At 45.0% G+C, this 22,603-nt stretch overlaps 1 protein-coding gene across 2 annotated transcripts; it reads left to right on the forward strand.

Annotated features, from left to right (window-relative positions):
- The first annotated feature begins 1,778 nt into the window (after window positions 1–1,778).
- Window positions 1,779–4,919, forward strand: edn1 (endothelin 1). 2 transcript variants are annotated; one of them, XM_048994540.1, is made up of 5 exons: window positions 1,784–2,113; window positions 2,397–2,547; window positions 2,635–2,790; window positions 3,094–3,207; window positions 3,340–4,916. In XM_048994540.1, exons 1-5 carry the CDS (start codon window positions 2,053–2,055, stop codon window positions 3,359–3,361), a joined length of 504 nt encoding a protein of 167 aa, XP_048850497.1. In that variant the 5' UTR covers window positions 1,784–2,052; the 3' UTR covers window positions 3,362–4,916. The 2 variants fall into 2 exon arrangements, with proteins under 2 accessions (XP_048850498.1, XP_048850497.1); XM_048994541.1 differs by lacking the exon at window positions 3,094–3,207 and having other exon boundaries at window positions 1,779–2,113; window positions 3,340–4,919.
- The last annotated feature ends 17,684 nt before the right edge of the window (window positions 4,920–22,603 follow it).

Genomic DNA, 22,603 nt, shown 5'->3' on the forward strand with positions numbered 1-22,603 from the left:
TACTGCAACGACCTTGGTTAAAAGGAGTGGACATTTGGGGTGTTGCCAAGCAACCAAGCGCACTGAGCAAAATGGTATGAAGACCTGCAAAGCAGTGTTCTGATAATGTGACTGTTTTTGGTGTGGTGGAGGTGTTATGGGGGCTCATGAATCATGTTTGGTTTAGGGGCTGGTTTTATGAGCAGGGACAGTGATTAACACCCTTCTCTAAAGGTGGCCAGAGAGCTGGTCCTTGCCTTGCATGCTGGGAGTCGCTCCGCATGTTTCAATAATTGCTTTCAGCTGCTTTTTCTCTGCGTTTAATGACTGCTACAAATAGATTGCTCTTTTCTCTAAAAACAGTCATCAAAACGAGCAAACAAGCCCGCTGCTTGAATGGAAGCTGGAACCTATTGATGGAAGAGATGTTTCTGCATCTGGGACGGCTCTCCTTCGGTCTGCACCACTGTCAGGCTCCTTCCCTAACCCCACAGTCAGCTCTGAACAAGCAGGGCAAAATCCAAGCCACTACCTCACTAAGCCCTCCACTCATATGCTGCCTTCGTAACAGGAGGAGTTGTGTCAGGTTGAATAATATGGACCCAAAGGAGTCAGATGACAGACGTCACTTCATGTTCCTGCTGAAGATTAGGAAGATATGATTCCCTGAAGAGGATTGACAGTCGTTCTTACTTTGGCTGTAAATTCTCACTCTCGTTTGATATTGTTTGTTCAACGGTTATTCAAATTCCTCGAACAACTGTGGGAAATTGTAATTAATAATTAGACCGTTGCGCTATGTGTTATTATGTGGTGATGACTGCATGTCCCTAAATAAAATGCTACCCACCATGGCACTTTAGAAGCTCAAACACTGTTTTGTACTTCAAGTCTTTCGGAACATCGATGCTTTTGTGCCGTACTGACTATTAACAGGCCTAGAAGATACTCATTCCATATGTGCAGCAATCTACTGATTATGAAGACATTTCCACATTCCCCATATTGTTTAACATGCATTGGATGGACTTGTAGCTAGTCTTTGCTTAAAGAACAGTTCACAGGATTTATTTGGAATTCATCCATCTATCCTTCAAATGCTTTTCCAGTACAGGGTGGGGATAGGGGGGGGGGTTGCTGGAGCTTATCACAAGCAGAGGACAGGGGTACATCCTGGGCAGGATTCCAGTCCACCACAGGGCACACACACTCGCACACTGGGGAGTTGAAACATACTGATCTGCATAACTGCATGTCTTTGGACTGCAGGGAGGAACTGGACCAGCCAGAGGAAACAGCTAAATATTTTTCTTGAAACGCTATTCAGAAGTCGCCGTTTCATTTTGTCCATTCTGTCGAAACACAGCCTGTCCATGCTTAAAATTCCTCAACACAACTGCGCAGTGTAGCGAATGTTAAGTGATTCTCTTTGCATTCAGTTATATGATCAAGAAATTAGTCTCAGTGTTCATCAGACTGATTATATTACTCTTTTTAATCATATAATGAAGCCATTTAAGACGAATTCTAAAATATATCTAATAAAGACTCTCTAAGAAGTCATGCATTTTATCGAGCATTGCATTAATTTAGTATACCTTCTCATGTTGGCATCATGAAACATTTAGACAGTATTAATGATAGCGAGTCGATACTTTCGAACTGTATGTGGCAGCCCGCATATTCGCGGCGTCATGTCGCCATCTGCTGGGCAGAAAGCAAAAAAATGCCTCCATTCTCATCCAGATATTTGCCAAGCCTCCTGTCGCGCCGCCCTCAGTCCTTCCATCACTCAGAAAGTACAAGTGCAAATGTCTTATCTCAATCTACAAGTCGCGTTTCGGCACCTTCTAGAAAAAAAAGCTTTGTCTACTAATAAGTCAGAGAACAAGCGTGTTTACACGCGTCTGAGCGGGGGGAAGAAGGGGGGTCCTAGAGACTATATAAGGACTAAGACAGCAGTCCAGGCATCAGCGAAAAGCGCACATGGGAAAAATTTTACTCAGTTTAACAGTTTTGCTGGCAGTTTCTGAATCACAGGAAATTTCATAATAATAAAAAAAAAACATCGAGATGGAATTGCACCTAATTTTTTCAGTGTTGTCGGTGATGTCTTTTGGATTTTTACACCCAGGTACGTTACGGATATTTTGAAAGTCTTTTTAAACTTAAACTTAAAACTTAATAGAAACTAAAGGATGTCACAAAATATGTTGTAAAGTGTTTATCAATTAATGATAATAATTTATAAGAATATATTGAACTTTAAAGGGCAGTTGCGCAAAAATATTTTCCCTCCCATTACTCGTTAAGATGTTAATATTTAGTTTGGTAGAACAATTGTACATGTGTTAAGGTGGCTTGGGTGTTAAAGCGTAAATACTGAGATCGGTGTCATACTTTTTCACTGCTCTCAGTGGCGCCGGCTACATTCACTAAGGAGCCAGCAGTCAGCAACAGACGCCTGGAGCACCACAGCAGGACGAAACGTTGCTCCTGCGCAAGTTTCCTAGACAAGGAGTGCGTCTACTTCTGTCATCTCGACATCATCTGGGTCAACACGCCAGAGTACGCATTCATAGAATTAAATTGTCTAAAATAATATTGCAGATCTAAGCATGCCCATCGACTGCACTGACGTTGCTTTCTGTCTAGGCGCACCGTGTCTTACGGACTGGGAAGCGCTCCGAGGCAAAAGCGCTCAGCCGCCGCGTCTTCGGACCAGCGCAGGGCGGAGAAAGCGCGCTGCAAGTGCGCCAGTAGGGAAGACGGCAAGTGCGCAACTTTCTGCCACAGGGAAAGCAAGTCCAGGTAAGGGGATTTCTCCCGGATTATCAAGAAAGCTTTACGTTGAAAGAAACGGGATATGATGGTAAATGTGTGTCGTATATGACGAACATAGGCGTAAATATGGGTTCATTGCCTGTCGCGCCTTCGCCGCATGTTTTCCTCGCATCACAAAGGCCTCTGGGCAGGTGGGATCTTCTACAGCCAGCAGTTAGCTGGGCGGGCTTGTGAAAACAAGTCCATACGTATCAGTATGTTAAATGTCAAATGCACTTTTCCAAACCAGTACATTTGTGAAAACACCAGGTATTTGTTGCTTGTTTTCAGAAACGTGCATAGGGCCCCCCTCGCTTTGAGGCTGTCTACCATTAAATTTGAGAGGCACCCAGGACACTCCCAAAGATTTAGGAGATCATGGCACCCAGGGAGGACAAATAGAAGGTAGAAACGAATATTCTAGAGCAACCAATAAGAAACAATAGAAAAAGACTGTTTCAGATTTATGCTGAAGAAGTTTGTTTTTAAAAGTGTAAAAGGAATTTTCTGGTCTTCATTCTGTTCTGCCTTCTGCAGGAATTTTGCTAGGGGTCAGTGACAATGGGGATCACCAGCAACACAGGGCTCACTGAGGGTCCCCTGCCTGCTGCTGCTCCATGGTTTCCTAGAGCGCCCCCTTTGGGTTGGGGAGAGAACTCCATCAACACGAGGCTGGCCATTGCTTATTTCTGTCAGATGAGAAGTCCGATGCTGTTAGTCTGGGGCTGCAAAGCTGGACTGGACGTGGGAGGGTCAGCAGGGTGGAGAAACGGAGCATCCAGTGAGGAACCAGTGCCAGGCTCATCCGCAAATACCATGGCTACCTCTTCTTACCTTCCTGTTCCTCAGGAATGTTGGTCTTTGGCCTCGGACTTGGACTTCCTGCTGGCTTTCTGTAGCTTCTGCTGTGTTGGGGAGAGGAACGGTGACTGTCTGACACCAAGAAAGAGCACATGATCTCATGAAATGACGGTCCAAAGAAATACAAAATTTTGGATCAGCACCCAAGACAAAGAAGGCTTCCAACTACATTCTGTTTGGTTGTTGACTGAGAATGTTTTTTTTGTCATTATTGAAACAGAGGATGAGTATTTTTGCTCAGTATTCTGAAATATAAAGAATTATTTTATTTACTGTGCAAGGCTTAGGATAAGACGTCATCTGTTTTACCGTAGTGTAACCATGTTTATCCATGTCAGGCATGCATTCTATTTTGGCCACATTGGTCAATGAAATTTTCTGTTTCATTTCTTTGAAATGGCCGATCGCGCAGATGCCACTAAAACAGGCAGGACAAATATCAAATAAAACTATCGAGCTCTAAAGACCCTAGTGTCCTCTCTACCAATTTCAGCAGCCTTGAATTCAACATGACACATCATTAAAAAATATTAGGGTAAGCTGACAGGTTGATAAATCTGTATTCCATGGTCATAGAATGTGACTGTCAATAGGCAGTGTTGATGAAGAATATATTAACATTTCTGAATTTTTGATTTGCAGGTGGCAACCAATAAGTACCAGGAATAATTCTGGAGCTAGAACCTGAAAACTATAATCTTCCAGAATATTCAAAAGTAACTGAAAAGTTAATTGACTTAAATGAAAGTGAAACTCAGTCCATCAGGGCTATTGGACACCACATCAATGTTAAGCAGAGAGGCTGGTGTAACCCTGTAGCCTGCAGACACATGCACGGCCCGTAGGGGGACCCCTCTGAGGGGTTTCCCCTCATGCCTCGATTCCCTGCTATAGTCTTTGGCCACGGAATGGGTGACTGCAGACACCTCAGTTATTAAAATATGAATAATTCAATCGCCAAAGGTAATAAAATAACACTACGAATTCACATAATTATAATCTGGGAAGTCAGGCAGCTAACATTTGTCAGAAAGCTAGCCAGTTGCTTTCACTCAATAGAGGGGAAATCACCATTCTGCCCTTGTGTCAGGGTCATCACTCCCCAGGAATTCACCCCGTATTCATCCACACCACCTATACACTGGGTTCTGTTGGGGAGGTGCTGCTTTTCAACACTCGGTGCATATCTGTTTATGAATTAATTTGCTGTCCAATAAATCACTGTTTTGCTGAAACCACATTGGAGAGAGTTACATGGGCAAAGAGTCTGACTGGTAGCTTCCTTTTGATAACCGTCCTGCTTCCCTTGGAAATCTTGCAAAGTAATTCCATTCGCGCCGAAGGTCAGTGGTAGCACAATGGCCCGACGCGCTGCGAAAAACGTCCTTAGGAATGTGGCCGTAACTAACGTGAGACGTGGAAAAGTATGGCGGAAGAACGTCAGGAATGGATACGCGACGATCCCCGTCACCTGGTAGTGTCTCTACATGCTCAGGTATTCAGGACGGGAAGGCAGAGAAGGTGGTACGCGACTGGAAACTTCACCGATGTGACGTGACAGCAGGATCTGGGGCCCCACCCACCACACGGGGGCCCCCTGTGGCATGAGGGTGGCAGCTTCACCCCGGTACCCTGGAACTCCGAGTGGTCACTTTGCAGCCACATTTCCCCATTAACATTTAGCATTCATTCCTGAAGACTACAGCCGTGCCTGAGGACATTGTAAGTGGTGCGTGACTATAAAACGACAGAAATCAAGCAAACGTAAAAGTATTTTCTGATTTGCCACATATCTCAAAAGTTAATAAGCTTTTCTGTTTATGTGGATCTAGAAATGATGCAGTATCACACACGCATATAAAATGCAATGGTTACCAAAACCTGGTTTGGAGTTTTTACATTTAGTTGTGAAGCTTGGAATTGATCTGGTATTTACAAGGATTATCCCACTCAGATCGCTGATCCCTCTTCCAACCATTGGTCCAGTAGAGTGTGACAAAGAGTAGAGTGTGGTAACAGTAGATCCAGTAGGTTGTGGTGACAGTAGATCCAGTAGGTTGTGGTGACAGAGGCTTCCTCTGTCAGGCAGTGCAGGACAGGATGATAGTCCGTCGCAGGGTTGGCACAAACCTGTGGGCAGTTCACTGTCACTTAATGGAATATCTTTGAACGGGAGCAGGAAATCTGCACACTACAGAGAGAACTTACGACCCCCCCATACACACTCACACCCACACTGCTGGGCTTCGACTCAAACCCCAGGCAATGGGGGTCTGAGGCTACAGTGCTACCTACCCCAATGCCAGAAACAGAACTGACAGGATAAGCATTAAACCCTTTTCTTATACAATCAGTCCCCAGGACAAAAGTGCCTGACTTACGGACAACTTGTACTTACGAACAAATTACCATAAAGCCTATAATATAATAAAACATGGGTTAAATACAATGATTCGTAATAACAAAGGTGCACTTTGTGACACTTTAAAACATTTCACTGCTTCAGTGGTTTGTCAGTTCGATGTACAATAGAGTGCAGTACCATATATAGTTACTATTATTACTGTATAATAACAACAAAAATAAAGATAATAATAATAATCATGATAATGATTATATTTGAGATGCACTTTTTAATATTTTTTCAGACTTACCAACAAATTCAATTTAAAGACAGACATAGATACCGGATCTCATTTGTAACCTGGGGACTGCGCGCATCTTGCTTAGAAAATCTCTCGTGCTCTGTCTGCAAAAGTTTCGTAATTGTTTACATGGAGTTCGCCTGTGTGAAGTTCAGGTACTGACATCATTTTCGATTAAAGGCGGCAGGCTCTGGGTGATACTGTAGTCTGTTAGTGACAAAGAGATATTGAAAGCTAATGCGGGATATGGTTCTCGAGCTCGCTAACCGGGGGATGGTTAAAGCAAAGGCACGGTAGATCGCCTGAAGCACAGCTATCGAAGGAGCACCGGCAGCATCGTAATAAGGCCGAGAATGGTGAGTCAGCCTGCGCCACCTTCGGAAAGTGAGTATGGGAGGGGGAATTATGAGGGAGGGCAGCAAGAGTCATAAGTCAGCCAAAGAGAAGCGGTGGTTGTCCGCGGCAGATAGGAGAGACACTGCCTGCAGGTGAACAGCCATGTGTGGTGAGCGTGGGAGACTGTCCATGCTTAAAACGTGCAGGAGCGAACTGGCCATTGGGAAGTTTGGGAATTTTCCTGGTGGGTCTCGTGACAGCCAGTCTGCTGTTGGCTGATCTTGGTGTATCTGCAGGGCAGTTGCTTGAGATGATCGATGGCGAATGATTCATTTCACTGGTGGATCAGTGAAATATACCAAATGGACACTCCCTCCCCTCCACCCCACCAGTAAGTGGCAAATTCCCGGGCTGCTTTTTGTTTCCAGCCCCCCTTTTCATGTGTGACACTCTAGGACCAACTGGAAGAAGACGTTACGGTCAGATGAGAACAACACGGGATATTAAGCACTCTGTTTGCCAAGGGGCTAATGGCACCTGAAGAAGGCTATCCTTTATGTGAAATATGGGGGCAGCTTATCTGCTTCAGGGGCCTTTCTGAACCATAATGCCATAATGCATGGTACCAAAAGTGCACGGTGTAGGGAAACATGAGAGAGAAACCTGCTACAGCCCTCAAGGAAACCATGGACATGGAGAGTGACCAGAAGCATATAGCAGATGCTACTTTGAAGCGGCTTGCTAACTAAAAATCTTCAGCCTGGAGTTGCAAAAGCACTGAATTGCAATTCAGCTGAGGCACCATCTATGTCAAGAAGAAAAGAACTGCAGAGTCCTCAAACTGGACAGATCTTCACGTCCTTTGCAGCAAAGATGGCACGGACGTGTCCATTCTGGGAAAGTCTTACCCAGAAGGACTTAGAGCACAAACTGCTGCAAATCCCGCAGTACGATACAAAACAAAGGACAGGAAAGGGTGAGACGAGGGGGATGCAGTGAAGGACTGAGAGTCAGAGACACAGAAGGACTCAGGCAGTGTGAAACAGAAAAAGCAACTCGTTTCCTTAAAAGAAACCATTATGAACTGAAAGAAACAACAGTAAAATGGGAGAAGGACACACCTTCTGTTTTGTTCTACTCTGGAACAGAGGTATGCAGTGTCAAGTGGATACACCAACTGGGGCTATTGTGGCACTATACAGAAGAGACACACCCGTAGGAGCGAGGATCTGATTCTCTTTGAAAATGCCATTGTTTTGTCTAACATGTCATTTGAAACCAGAAGAAAACAATGCGAGGGCAGGTCACTGGTCAGGAAGTTCACTTAGCGTTAGCGACAATTAGTCAGTGTGATTGCGGCAATTAGCTTTAGGCCCGTCGACCAACTTTAATATACTGGTTAATATGCTCACGGGCATCGTTTTTTGACATTCATCAACCAAGAACAACAATGCTAATACTGAGCCCTACAGCTCATTGCAAATGATTTTAATTTTGCTACATTCATAAGTTAGAGGGTGAATTTGTTGGGCTTCTACCCTCTGTGGGGACAATGACTTAATGACTGTCATCATGCATTCAAGGCACTGACTCACTGTGCTTCATCCTCTGTTATTAGCCATTGTTATTGGCCGGTGCCTCTATAATATTTATCACAGCTTTAGCTTTTAATGGAACGCTTTGGTGAGGATGAATTTGGACTGTGTTTTATATGGGGTTTGACTAAGAATGGGTGTTTTGCTGTGTATCACACATGACTGGACTTTGAACTGAGCATACCGTGCTGACTGAGAGATGATATTTGGTGATATTTGGAATTCATTATATCTTGTCTATAGGGCTATTTCACAGTGACTAATCTCTTTTACTCCATACCGAACATTGACATTTTAAAACATTGCTGCAAGTGGCAAGCAGAATAGCTGTACTGTACAACCCCAGGGAATGAGTTCTCTGAATGGATAGGCAGCGGTAATAGGCAATGATGTATCTCATCACATTACATTTCTCCAGGTGCAGAGTAGAGTCTGCATTTGTTTTATGGGCAAGGCTCACCTTGGAGGTGAACCTATGGATACGAACTAGTTTAGGAATTCATTTCAAATTCATGGATTAAGTCTCATGAACATTAAGAGTCTCATAATTTAATGAAGAGCTGAACATTTATCCAGGAGCAAAGTCTTTTTTCTTTTAAGCAGTTCCTCCAGGATTTCGTGATCTGTGATCGCACTGGGTACAATTCAAAAGAAGGAAAAGCTCATGGATTATTTATTAAGCTGGAAGCACAGACCTGAGATTTGATTTGGACTCTGATTCAAAGACTTAAAACTTAATTCAGACTCATTTCCCAGAGAATTCAGACTTGAAATGAACTGTAACTCAGATGTTTCAGACTTGACTCAGAGATGCATTTTGTGTCTCATGAACATCTCTGGTAAAGCTGTCGTTCATACAGCTAAAGGCATCTCAGCTGCAAAAATCAGAGTTAATGGTTTAAGGTGTCATCCAGTCATTTATTCTAGTCATTGTTACAATGGGCCAGAACGATATACAGTTTTCTTTTTATATATGTTGCCTTAGCAATTGTGCCTAAGCATGTGGAATCACCTGTGGTGATGATGATAATTAAATGGCTGTGAATGAGACATTGATAAGGCAGTAGTTTCATGCTGGCCAGTAAATGAGCACTGGATTCACTGGAATGCAGCTCAGAACGATGCAATTTATGTTATCGTGCTGTGATCAGGAGCGAGTACCCTGACCGGTGACTTAGCAATGAAGGGGGCGACAACAATAAAACGACTCCATTGAAGTGAAGGATGTTACCGGCCTCTGCGGTATTAACCCCAAACTGCCCGTGGCCTTCATTCCCAGAAGATACACAAAAACATGGCTGCAAGTCCTGGCTGATACCTCAAACAGAGCGGTGCTATTTTCAAAGAGAAAAGCGGGCATTTTCTCTCTTTTTTCCCCATGTTGTCCTACAGGCAGCCTGTCATTCCTCCTTCCCAAAGGGCCTCTTTCCCCACTTAACATCACATACCTCAGACCCAGAGGAGAACAAAACAAGGTGTGTGTGTGTGTGTGTGTGTGCATCACTTCATCCACGGAAGAAATAACGCCTCGTGCTGCTTTTCCAAGAAAAATTCCTAAAGATACTTATCCCCTCCTAGCTGATCAGGGGTGTGTCAGAACCAGTTTAGCCCTGTCTCCACAGCTTCAGCCTGAGGATTAATACAGCCACCAGCAGAGTGCCTTTATTTACTGCGGAAATAATGCTGCCCCATCTGCACATGGTATGGGCTGCACATCAGGGCTAAAAAGACTTTCCTTCGTCGGTCCCATGTAAACCTGTACAACAATCCAGGATCGTATCTTTTATGACTCAATCATTTAACATGCAGGATATAGATGCTGCAATTGGTGAAAACTCTGACTTTATTTAGCATTGGTAATGGCTGCTGAGCCAGAAGGGTTTCCTGCTTAGAGCAGCTTCTCTGAAGGGCTCGTCCACTTGGCCGCAGGCGGCTCCTCGCTGTCACTGGCATTCTGTACTCGTCCTCTTTTTTAAAGCCTGGAGATCGGCTCTGAGAAAGCTGGTTTGTGGGGAACACTGAATACTGGGGTGGTGTCGGGGTAGGGAGTGGCATGCTGGTTCAGTGGGCTGTCTCACACCAAGGGTTATGAGTTTGAATCTCGCCCGGTTTATCTCTGTGTGGTCATGCACATATTACATTGTGTAGACCAATGTGATGAAGACCTATGACTGCATTAAAAAAAAACTAACAGCCAAAGGTATTTCTTTTGGTTGCTTATGGTTAAGGGTTAGGGCTGGGTAGATAAGGTCGTCATGTTGGGATTTGAGTTTTCCCCATAGAAATGAATGAGAATGAGAGTCCCCACAAAGATATAATTACATACCTGTGTTGTATGTAGACTTTGCATCTTCTCGCTGTGTTTCACAGGTTTCGTGCGAGTAACCTGGATTCCTGCAGATGTGTAGTAAATGAATGGTGTCTCTAAATTATCCACAAAACGTGACTGGGTGCAGCACTGGTGACGTGTTCATACTGTCCCCATGGTGTCACTGCAAAGGTGTCCCTATGGTGTCATTGTAAGCGTGTCCCCATGGTGTCATCATAAGGGTGTCTTCATGGTGTCACTGCAAAGGCGTCCCCATGGTGCCACTGTAAGTGCTCCCCCACGGTGTCACTGCAAAGGTGTCCCCATGGTGTCACTGTAAAGGTGTCCCTATGGTGCCATTGTAAGCGTGTCCCCATGGTGTCACTGCAAAGGCGTCCCCATGGTGCCACTGTAAGTGCTCCCCCACGGTGTCACTGCAAAGGTGTCCCCATGGTGCCACTGTAAGGGTGTCCCCATGGTGCCACTGTAATAGTGTCCCCACGATGTCACTGCAAAAGCATCCCCATGGTGTCACTGTAAAGGTGTCCCCATGCTTAGGATAGGGTTCAGCACAGGATGATCAGTTGGAAGGGTGATAAACAGATAGATTTCAGCAGAGATATCAAAAATAGTAGTGATTTATGTTTATTAAAAAGTAGTGATTTATGTTGAACAACAGGGACTAAAGCCAAAACACACTATACAGCTTGTTTTTCCTGCCTTTTTCGGACCCAGGCAGTTAAGGAACAGTTAAAAAAATGAATCATGAATCTACATACAAAAACAAATGCTGCGATTACTATTCACAGGAGAATGTAAGCTGGCAGATAGGGTTGTTTTTTCCCCCTTTATCACGCTTGGAATATGACCGTTTCTGTTTCCCTTTCTAGTTGCCCGCATCAACGGGCCCACGTGATGAATCGGCGGCGGTGACCTCACCGCCCGCATGGGGCAGGGCTGCACAGGAGATGTGAAGTTAAGCATCCAATGAATGTGACCCCCCCCCACACCCCTTTCTTTGTAGCAGGAAACAGAGTGACAGCAGTCAAGAGGCCTTCACTGAACACCTCTCAGTCCTCAGAGAAGGGCATGCCCTCCAGTGGCCCCAACACCAGCCATTAGACCAAATCCAGGAGAAAAATAAGAGGCCTCCTGTCTGAGAGGTTCCAGTGCGGGAGAGATGCTCAAAGGATTCCACTGCCTTTTGTTCTGTGCTCAACCTTTACATGGCACAAAGAAATGTGAGTGGTAGAGTGATCAGGACACTGTTATTGGCTGCATGTGTCACTTCAGGCGGACCGCACACTGCAATGCACTGCAATGAAGCCTCAGAGCTTAATGATTAATGTCTACATGCTGCACCCCGAGTGTCCCGGTATCTGTGCGTAGTCCTCAGCTGCCAAAGCTCATCTCCCACGAAAAATATACAAGTGTGCACAGGTGGATAGTTCAGGTCCAGAAAGTACAAATCCAGATCAAGGTTTTGTTTTAGCCAATCAGTTGAGTTATTTTTTTTATACTCAGCTGGTTGGTTAAAACAAAATCTTGGTCTGGATTATTACTTTCCGGACCTGAACTTTCCACCTCCGTGTGTGTATGATTTTGATCGATTTTTTTTCCCCTAAAAAACAAACTCAAAAAAGAAAGACACTGAGTTTTGTTTTTATTTTAATGACATCAGCAAACAAAATGTTTAAGAATAGCAAACACATTTGTTGAACCCAGGGTTTTCCACTGTATATTTGGGCACCTTATCATTGACGACATGAAGTGTCTCCTCGTCTGCAATCTCAAGGCACCTTTTACCTGCTGTTCAGCAGGCTGCGACTAGCTTGTTCACCTCACAGTGTCACACGCTTCTCCTGCTCAGCTGCATGTCTCTGTCAGAGATGCCGGAACAATATCTGTCATGCCGCTACCTTCTGAAGCCACAGACTTTGCAATGGACCGTAGTTTGATGCCGAACTTCGCATAACTGACCCACTTCCAAATGACTGAAGAGACACTGTCAGTTTTAAAGAAGTGTGTGCTGCCGCTTGTTGTGTTTTTGTGTCTGAAGAGGCAGGGTGGTCGGACAGAAAGCTGTAAGGAATTGCCAATTTCCTTTTCACACGTCATCCTAAATCAAAACTTCAAATTGATCGCTAAAATGATTTGTTGCCCAGCTTTAGCTGCAAGCAAATAAAAAGCAGCCAGTTAGGTAATTTATGTGAAATGTATTCTTTTTGCCACTGTGCTGCAGACCAACAAGTTCATGCTGCTATACTGTGTTCTATGTACCTGCATGTAGCGCGGTTTGTCTGCATCTCCTACTGTGTCCCACTGTCTGTACTACACTGCATCACAATGTCTGCATGTCCTACTGTGTGCCACTGTCTGTACTACACTGCATCACAATTTCTGCATTTCCTACTGTGTCCCACTGTCTGTACTACACTGCATCACAATGTCTGCATGTCCTACTGTGTGCCACTGTCTGTACTACACTGCATTACAATGTCTGCACATCCTACTGTGTGCCACTGTCTGTACTACACTGCATCACAATGTCTGCATGTCCTACTGTGTGCCAGTGTCTGTGCTACACCACATCACATTATCAGCATGGCCCACTGTGTCCCAGTGTCTCTGCTGCACTGCATTAAAATACCAGCATGTTGCACTGCACTGCAAGGGGTGCTGTACTGCATAATAGCAAAAATGCTGCATTGAGAAATTCCAGAGAAAACCAAAGGCCACCACATCCTGCGTCATCAAGATGGATGGTGACCTCACTGTCTGCATGACAAGGACCAAGAGACTAAAAACAAAAACAGAAATTCATTTTGGAACTTTTGGCAGATCTGACTGCGATGTCTGACACTTTTTGGGTTCGTGCAACTGTGGATTAGCAAACTTCCTTTGCATTGTTTGAGGTTTTTCAGAGCGACACAATCAGCAAATCAGCAAAAAAATGAACTGGTCTGAACCAGCTGGCACCAAGGTTAAATTTGAGGGGCTGCTGTTTCAGCCCTTAACACTTCAGCATGATTTTTTGTGCTATAATCGTCCATTCACATGTATATGTTTATGCAACATCTGTGGTATACTTGGAAAGAAACAATGACATTTACAAAAGAAATCTGAGAGGGCACTCCACCCAAATGTACACCCACAATGAACAGGCACCTTGGCGATCCCTCCAGCTTCTGTTACCTCCTGATTCAACCATTTTGCAGTCCTGTATTAGATTAAATTAGACTGGATTCGATTGAACTTTATTGTCATTGTGATGAGTACAAGTAACTAGGTGCTAATGACTTACATACAAACATAATAAGAACAATAAATTAAAATATAAATATAAATTATGGTTGTCTGCAAAATTATACGCGGCAGTCTGGATTGCTCCCCCTAGTGTCTGAGAGCCAAAGATGCACCATATTTGTGCAACGATTTGCCCACAACCAAACCGATAGTATTTAAAACATCCCATTTATTCCCTGTCCTCATTTATCTGGTCCCTCAGTGCTGCTGTATGTGATGTATTAAGGTATTAAGGTAACAGCATAAGACTGTAGCTGTATGAGACTAATCATTGTGACTCTATTACAGAACTTCAGTGAGGTTTGTGGGCAAGTTTGCATTTAAATGATCCAGAAAATATATCAGGTTTAACTTACTTGAGCATCTGCTCCAGGTGTAGTCTTACCAGATATTGTTTATCTGAACACTTGATTTTCTTAATATTCCTTGGTCTCCTTCATCAGCCCCCTTCCCTGCTTAGTGGGAGTGCGGATTGCGGTGATCTAATCAAAGCCACAGTGAGTACCTGGGAAAATCATGCAGCTCCTGTTCTCTCTCTTAGAATCTGTGAACCTCAAGGGCAGGTTTGTGTCACTGTGAAGGAAGACCAAATGAACAAATCAGATTGAAGACATCGCTCCACCCGACACCAGGCAGCATGTATTTCCACTAAAGATGGTTTCTAGGGTCTTTTTTTTTTAAATATTGACCTAGGCTTCACGGGCCTCCACGGGCCTAAACCTGAGGTTTTCTCTTTGGGTGAGTCTGCAGAAGGAGGGTGTAGGTCAGCCCTTGGTGCGATGGACCTTAAGCGTTTGTCTGTTTGGACTCTGGCATGATCCAGGCTCTAGTCAGGCTGAGCCTGTGCGGAAGGTCTCTGTCAAATTTTTAAATCTTTTCTAAATCAGATATCCAAACCAATGGCATAGGAGAGAGTTTGTTACTGGGTGGACTCAATCATTTAAATATAAAGGTCTATTCATTGGGGGGATGAATGAATCCGAATTAAATATTGGGGGTACGTGTCCCTCTATCCTCCGGTTCCCATGCCCCTGGTCTAAACCTTTTCTGAATGAAGATCCATGAAAAATCACAGCCTGGAAGCTGAGCTTCACTTTCTCCATTCTGTTGTGAGTAAATTTGCGATTTGACTTCAGAAGGGCTTGGCGTCGCCTGCTGCTGGGCGTCGCGTGTCCGCGGGGTGTGCAGAGACAGCGCGACGCCACTGGCCACCACGCTTCCTGTCTTCTCCCCGCTTTGTTTATGTTTCCAAACCTATTGTTGAAAACGCGCGTTTCATACCAGCAATGGAGGCCCAGCCCCCGGTGTGGCCGCTGGCTGTTCCCTGTGGAACCGCTACAAAGCTATCGCATGTCGGGCTCCTCAGGCTGGGGGTGTTTCTCCGGGGCATGAGCTGTCAACGCCCCCCCTCCAGCCTGAAAGTCACCCCCATTCGAAAGCCTTCTGACCAGAGGTGTTTTATCAAAGCCCCTGTACTACCAGAGCTGGCCACCTATCCAGAATCACATTAACCGGTTTTTGGCTCCCAGAACGTTAACCTGTCCTGGTTCTCTCACGGTGAATATGAATGTTTTTGTGGAATCTCACAGTAAAAGTACATGTTTCAGCTTGAATTAGGAAATCTAAAGGCAATAAGCTAATTTTGAGGCAAACCCTGTACATGATTTATCAGTTTGAAGGTTCTGCATCAACAGACAGTGATATTTTTCAAGAAATAATATTAAACATTATATTGCTTCCATTGGTTGGTCTCATTTATCCTCATTTCAGGATTTAAAGAAGATGCGTCAATGTGATTGACCCACTGAGCTGACAAACTCAATGCTGCAGAGGACCAGGGGTCGCCCCACACACAGAGCCTCTCGCACCTTCCTCTCGGCAGAGGGGACCCCCAGGTCCAGCAAGAACAAGCAGACAAGGCCTAAGAAAACATTCCACTTAAGAGTGAGCCATGTTCTGGATCCTGTTTCCTTGTCTTGGATAATCAATCTCTCAGCCTGCAGTAGGAGATCAGGAATTGTCACAGTTGCACGGAGAGAGGCCTCTGTTTGTGTTTCGGCGCTTCTGTGATCCGAAGACGCCCTGAACGTGAAAAGGAACCAGCAGACAAAGAGGATAATAGTGGCGGACGAGGTCAAGGGTTAAGGAACAAACAAACATAGGGTCTTGCACGTTTTAGCTTTGACTCATAGGCAGGCATTCACACAGACACACGAACACATACACGCACACACGCTAAAGTCTACAACAAGAAAAGGTCAAAAGCCAAGAATAATAGACATTTTATGAGAAACTCATTATAGTTAACAATTACTTCTGTTTGCCTAAGACGATAGCAGGCACATTAATTTCCTGATGGATGAGATCGAGAATGGCAGGTGAATCACATGCCACCCTGGGGAGGTCACTTAAAGAACAAACAAGACTATTTCTAAACAACGTGTATTTTAAATGTGGATGGTCACAGACAGACGTTGAAGCTTTGAAGCCTGAAGCTTCCACCTTGTGCATTAAGGGGAATGAAGCTGAATGCCCAGATTACCATCAAAGAGCCACTGCATAAGTGTCACTGTGCTTTTGCCAGACACCCCCCAACGGCCCCAGTGCCACAAAAAATGTTTCAGCAGCGTACTTGATGCATTTTTTTGTTCTGGTGGGCACAGTTTAAACTTCAGGGACGTCCCGATCCTGTAGGCTTAGCATCCACTATGTAAAGGCTTTTTTAAAGTTAAAAGTTTTATCACTGATATCTTTTTTAATTGAGAAGTTGGTCATAATCATATCTGTAATATATGTGGGGAAAACATCACAAAAAAATGAAGTGTCAGTTTGCGCATGAAAACGTCGAGAGGAAATCCAGGTGCTAGAAACCTCTAAAAGCTGAGAAACAGTTACGCAGACCGGGCAGTGCACACAAAGCACATCCAGTGACGAAGAAACTGCTTAATCTGAAGAAGAACCTCACTGCACGGTCTGTGAAATCTGCTTTCAACATGAACCACCGAAATTTGCCTCCACCTTTCACCCTGTTATTGTTAATAAAACATTCAACCAAAACGATTGACATACGGGGGCGTAATCCTGAGCTAAAGATAGAGTTGGCAGCCTCGCAGCCCCCCGGTTAAAGGCCTGGTGGGTGCTACACGCACACCCCCTGCGCCCCTGACTGGAAATGACACTGCGATGTGTCAGGAATATTCCTCGCGCAGGTAAAGAGGTGAAACAGCTGCATTCCCTCCATTCCGCGTCTCACGCGAGCCCTGGCCAGCCCTCCGGCGCCCGCTGCGTGAGCCCCAAACACGATTAACGGCTCAATTACGCCCGGCCCGGAGCGCACGGTGCTGACAGACAGGGCTTTACGGCAGTAATCTGGATGCTGATGGGCGGGAGGCTGGCTGACAGATGGGTGGGCCGGCGCAGGAGCCCTGGGAGCTGGGGGATGACAGACGCCGTTCAGCCGCTGATCTGAGCGGCAGTGCACACACGGGGGCTTGTTTCCCCTCTTAGGAGTAACTGGACAACAAAGATACAGCCGTTGGGGTCTGTCTTCTATCAGGATGACCCCAGTGACCTTCCACTCTACACAGAACTTGCCACTGGGCTGTACGGTCCGCCGTCAGAGCTGCAGTACGGCCGCGGGTGACTCCTTCCTTATTTTTTGATCTGTCGTCCATTGATCAAATTCCAGCTTGACTTTTGCACCATGTGACAAACTTTCCTTCCGTTGTCCTTCACAGTGGGCCTCCCCTAGGCATCGTCCGGCCCTTCGGCTAAGAAATACATATCGGAGGCGGAGGATCGTTGATAGCCGGGCGAAGCGAACAAAGTGTGGACGCCCCCTCTTGGCTCCCCAGGAAGCGTGCAGGTACAAAACACAGGGAGGAACACCTGGAGGTGCTTTGTGGGGGTCAAAGGTCAAAGGAAGGTCAAAGCAATAGAGATTGAGTGACAAAATCTTGCTTCAACACAGGGGCTGCCTTTTAAAAACCGGAATAGTTAGCTTCTTCCTTATTCCCTCTAGTTGTGACACCAGAATAATAATAATTATACTTCTTAAAATTAAAATTTAACACGGTTGGAAACTGGGATCTTTAAAGCAACTGCCTCACTTCCATAAAATATTTATTCAGTATTCAGAATTCAGATAACTTTAAGTCTCCCAAAAGGGCAATTCATTTCTACAACCAACATTAATAAAACTCAATACATTGAGTTTGCCATTAATATGCCAACGACACATTTCATGTTTATTTACTTATTTATTAATTACTATCTATGTATTATTTATGTTATCCCTGTTCCATAGCTCTGCTACATGTTTCCCCAGTTCCAGTCCTGGAGGACCAGAGTCCAACACAGTTTGTAGATTCCCCTGGTTAAACACACCTACTGAAGCTGGTAACTGAAAGCTGATCACCATGTGTTTGAGCAGGGAAATCTGTAAACTGTGCTGGATTCAGGCCTCCTGTGACTGGAATTGGGGGTCCCTACTCTAATGTAAAGCTCCCCCCCCCCCCCCCCCGCAGCACCACTGCACACAGTAAAAGACACGCATGTTTTCTAGTCACTGTGTGGAGTGAGCCAGAGCCATTGGTAAGGAGCTTACGGGGTAGCCGGCAGGAGTCCCTTTGGCTCACTGTGACTCGCGACTTCTGCAGGAGTGACCTGGCGTCTGAGGCTGTGGCCACCGATAAGCCGCTTCCGGGACGAGCGTGTCACCGCCGTCTCCGCGTGCCACCGAAACAATAAACAAAGGCAGTCCTTGGAGACACAGAGAGCTTCGCCAGTGGTGCTTTATGGAGTTCATGGGGGAACATCACACTACGGACACACATAACAAAGCCACGAAAATAGTCCCCAACCCCCCTCAGCTCACGCAAAGACGCAAAAAGGCAAAGCCTCTCAACTCTGGCTACAACATAATTCACCGATACTGAAATTTTTCAAATCACGGTTTACTGTCTGGAAGATGACACTGCCGTCTACCCTGTCCACTATCACCTTGTCTTATTCTGGTCGAAAAAAAAGCAGGCCCTCGTCATAATTAGAACAAGCTTTCATCACTCATGCTGGTAAGCTATGGCGGTTTTTTTTTTTGCTGTGAGAAGCACATTTTTCTGAAAAGGACTTGGACCAAACTAATGTTCACTAGCTGCTTCCCTGACACCCTGGGAAGAACCACAGAGGAGCAGAGTCTCTTACTCCAGCCGGATTGTTTCGAAATCCGAAGCGCTGCAACACAAAGGCCACTGACGACCAGCACTGTACCTGCAAACAATACTGTTTGATATGGTTGCTTCCATCACAGCGGGATAAACACTGCGATTCCAGCAAATGCAAGCTGGACGTCCAGCTCCATGGTGCTCACAGGCAGTGCTGTGAAATCACAATAACAGGAACTTCAGCACAAACGCTGCAGGCAGCCTGATAAGGCTTGATGATGCTGTATGATGCTGGTCTTCCAGTAAAGTCCCCCTCCCCTCCGAAAGCGCAGCGATTGGTAGAAGGACCTTAGGGATAGAACAGACAGATTGAAAAAATAAATAATTAAGCGTGTAACTGAATGTCCATGTTTGCACCAGGTGAAGCATTTCTACTCTCAGTCAGTGAAGAACATTCCCTTGAGATGGTCTATGTTCGTACTTGGAGGTCTTTACTGAATTGCATACTTATTTCTGGGTATAATTCAGTATTATGCACACTTACGAAGCGATAGGAGATGTAGTGGTTTTATCGCAGCCCAAGTCCTGTATATAAAGCACAAAAAATATTTAATCATACAACGATTTACCATGCCTTCCCTTTTTGTTGCAAGAAATCCTAGAGTATGTCTCGAGGGTACATCTCTTAGTTTCCAGGACCAAACATGATGGAAGTTATTGCACCCATTAAAAAAAAAAGCAGATTGCAGTAGTCTCCCATTGCCTGTGGTGGGAAGAGGTGGGCAAGCTGGGAACTCAGAATCACTGCCAGTCATAATAATCTCTCCGTTTGCTTTGGATCCCAAGTGATTGAGCCAGGTTGCCAAAGATTACTTGACTCACTTACAGGCGCAGAGCTCCATATTGACACTGGTCGCCGTGGTTACCAAGAACGTCCGCAGGTATGAGGCCGATTAGAACTGTTGAAACGTATCAGGCATAAACAAATCAGTGCTATGCACACACATGTCTCACAGAGTGCATGGCCTCGCAGTCAGCACGCATTCAGGTTAATGCTTATAAATATCGATGCGTGGACACGCATGTGCCGTCTGTCCCACGGATGATGTTCCAACTACAATAGTGCTTCAGAGACGGCAATAACGGACAGGAGGCGTTACGGTGCACGAATGCTGCATGGTTTCAAAAATGTCAAAACAGGACAGACGGTTGAGGAATCTTATTGTTTACCATTTAATCAGAATGACGAGGACTGGAAGTTGAAACAGACTAAGGCAGCATTTTCTAGAAATAATTTGTCTGCATTTGTGTTGAGTTTTCAATAATACCAGTGGGCCGAGGAACCACATCCCAAGGGGACTCTCTACAAAGGTCGTGATCCTATAAGGTTAGGAGACCTCAATGGAAGCCGAACTCAGCCTCACCCAGATCAATCCTCTTGCTTTTTGTACACCCTTCGGTAATCTCTGTACAGTAAACTCATACAGTGCCTGAAAGTCACACAGCCAGCCCTGAACTAAGTCAGCCGACTCAAATCCTCCAACAATGGACAAATAAATATATTTATCACCTGCTGCTGTGGTTCTTCTTATAGCTCAACAGTTGGAAAATCGTTTGTTCGAATCCTGACTTCGTTTGCCCCTAGAATAAGACTCTTAACCCCCTGAAAAATATTCTAGGGGCTGCTGGGTAAACATCTGACCCCAAGCATCTCTCCCACATATGTATGTTTTTTTTCTGTAAAGAGAAGGAGAGCAAGATGGGATGTGCAATAACTCAAGCATTCCAGTGTATCTGCTCGCACTCTTGTACAAGTGGCAAACTGAAGCTTCATTTCAAGAAAGAACTCGAACTCCTGTCCTCAGGAAGAGCATTATTATTGGCAATGTCACTCAGAAGCCACTTAAAGTCCTGCTCTGTAGAAATAATAATAATGGTGAATACGGAATTCTTTTAATTATTCCTCACCGATTACGTCTCTGATATACATGATCAGCACAGCAAAGAATTTAATCTTATCAGCTAATTTCTATCTTATTGGGTGTCAGGCCAGCATCCTCTTTGCACGCCATTAATGGTTATGTATCTGGTTAGCGTGTGATGCTGCTGACATATTTGGCATGGAGGTCTCCTACCATGACTAGATGAAATGGGGGATCTGAGGGTGGAACAGTCACAAACACCCACATGGTCTCCATATGCTGGTGCGTCTTTATGATGCCTGCACAGGAATGTTGAGCCCTGGTCCTTGGTGTCTCTCTTGCTCTCCTACCACACTATTTCCATCAGAGCCTCTCCTGCTCTTGTACCACACTATTCCTCATGGAGCCTCTCCCGTTCTCCTACTACAGAGTGCCTCACAGAACCTCACCTGCTCTCCTTTTACAATGTTCCTCACAGAACCTCACCTGCTCTCCTTTTACAATGTTCCTCAAGGAACCTCACCTGCTCTCCTACCACAATGTTCCTCACAGAACCTCTCCTGCTCTCCTATCACAAAGTTCCTCACAGAACCTCTCCTGTTCTCCTACCACAATGTTCCTCAACCTCACCTACTCTCCTTTTACAATGTTCCTCACAGAACCTCTCCTGCTGTCCTTTCACAAAGTTCCTCACAGAACTGTTCCTGGTTTCCTATCACAATGTTCCTCACAGAACCTCTCCTGTTCTCCTACCACAATGTTCCTCATAGAACTTCTCATATTCTCCTAAGACAATGTTCCTCACAGAACCTCTCCTGCTCTCCTATCACAAAGTTCCTCACAGAACCTCTCCTGTTCTCCTACCACAATGTTCCTCACAGAACTGTTCCTGGTTTCCTATCACAAAGTTCCTCACAGAACCTCTCCTGTTCTCCTACCACAATGTTCCTCACAGAACTGTTCCTGGTTTCCTATCAAAAAGTTCCTCACAGAACCTCTCCTGTTCTCCTACCACAATGTTCCTCACAGAACTTCTCATATTCTCCTAAGACAATGTTCCTCACGGAACCTCTCCTGCTCTCCTATCACAAAGTTCCTCACAGAACCTCTCCTGTTCTCCTACCACAATGTTCCTCACAGAACGTCTCATATTCTCCTAAGACAATGTTCCGCACGGAACCTCTCCTGCTCTCCTATCACAAAGTTCCTCACAGAACCTCTCCTGTTCTCCTACCACAATGTTCCTCAACACAGAACCATTCCTGCTTTCCTACCACACTCCATCTCACAGCACTTCTCCTGTTCTCCTAGCACATTCCTCATAAAGCTACTCCACAGACCCTGTACTTAAAAAATATACATATTTGAACTGTATAAATATATAAGGATCTTGACAAGAAAGAAATATTCCTCCAGGGTCACCGAGTGAGGCTACAGTTTTCTCAGCTGTTTAATGTAAGAGCATTTGAATCCTCTGGAGTTCATTGAACAAATAAACAAGCGGAGTTCTAACGTACCTGCACAGATGTGCAAGTCCATCTGTCAGAGAGGGCCAGCATGTTTACTGATGAGAAGCAGCTCTGTGGCAAACACAAGCAGGCAGGCATAGGGGAGGAATCTCACTGAGGACAGGAGTCTGTTCCTGCCTGCTCTGTTTCCTAGTTTT

This window comes from Brienomyrus brachyistius, chromosome 23 (assembly GCF_023856365.1).
Source record: "Brienomyrus brachyistius isolate T26 chromosome 23, BBRACH_0.4, whole genome shotgun sequence".
Lineage (NCBI taxonomy): Eukaryota > Metazoa > Chordata > Actinopteri > Osteoglossiformes > Mormyridae > Brienomyrus > Brienomyrus brachyistius.

Bases quoted from the DNA above. Each gene is read 5' to 3' on its own strand.
- edn1 (XM_048994540.1), top strand. From the start codon at position 2,053: ATGGAATTGCACCTAATTTTTTCAGTGTTGTCGGTGATGTCTTTTGGA. The intron at 2,548-2,634 runs GTACGCATTCAT...CTTTCTGTCTAG, and splicing joins ATCTGGGTCAACACGCCAGA to GCGCACCGTGTCTTACGGAC. The intron at 3,208-3,339 runs GTAGAAACGAAT...TGCCTTCTGCAG, and splicing joins CCAGGGAGGACAAATAGAAG to GAATTTTGCTAGGGGTCAGT.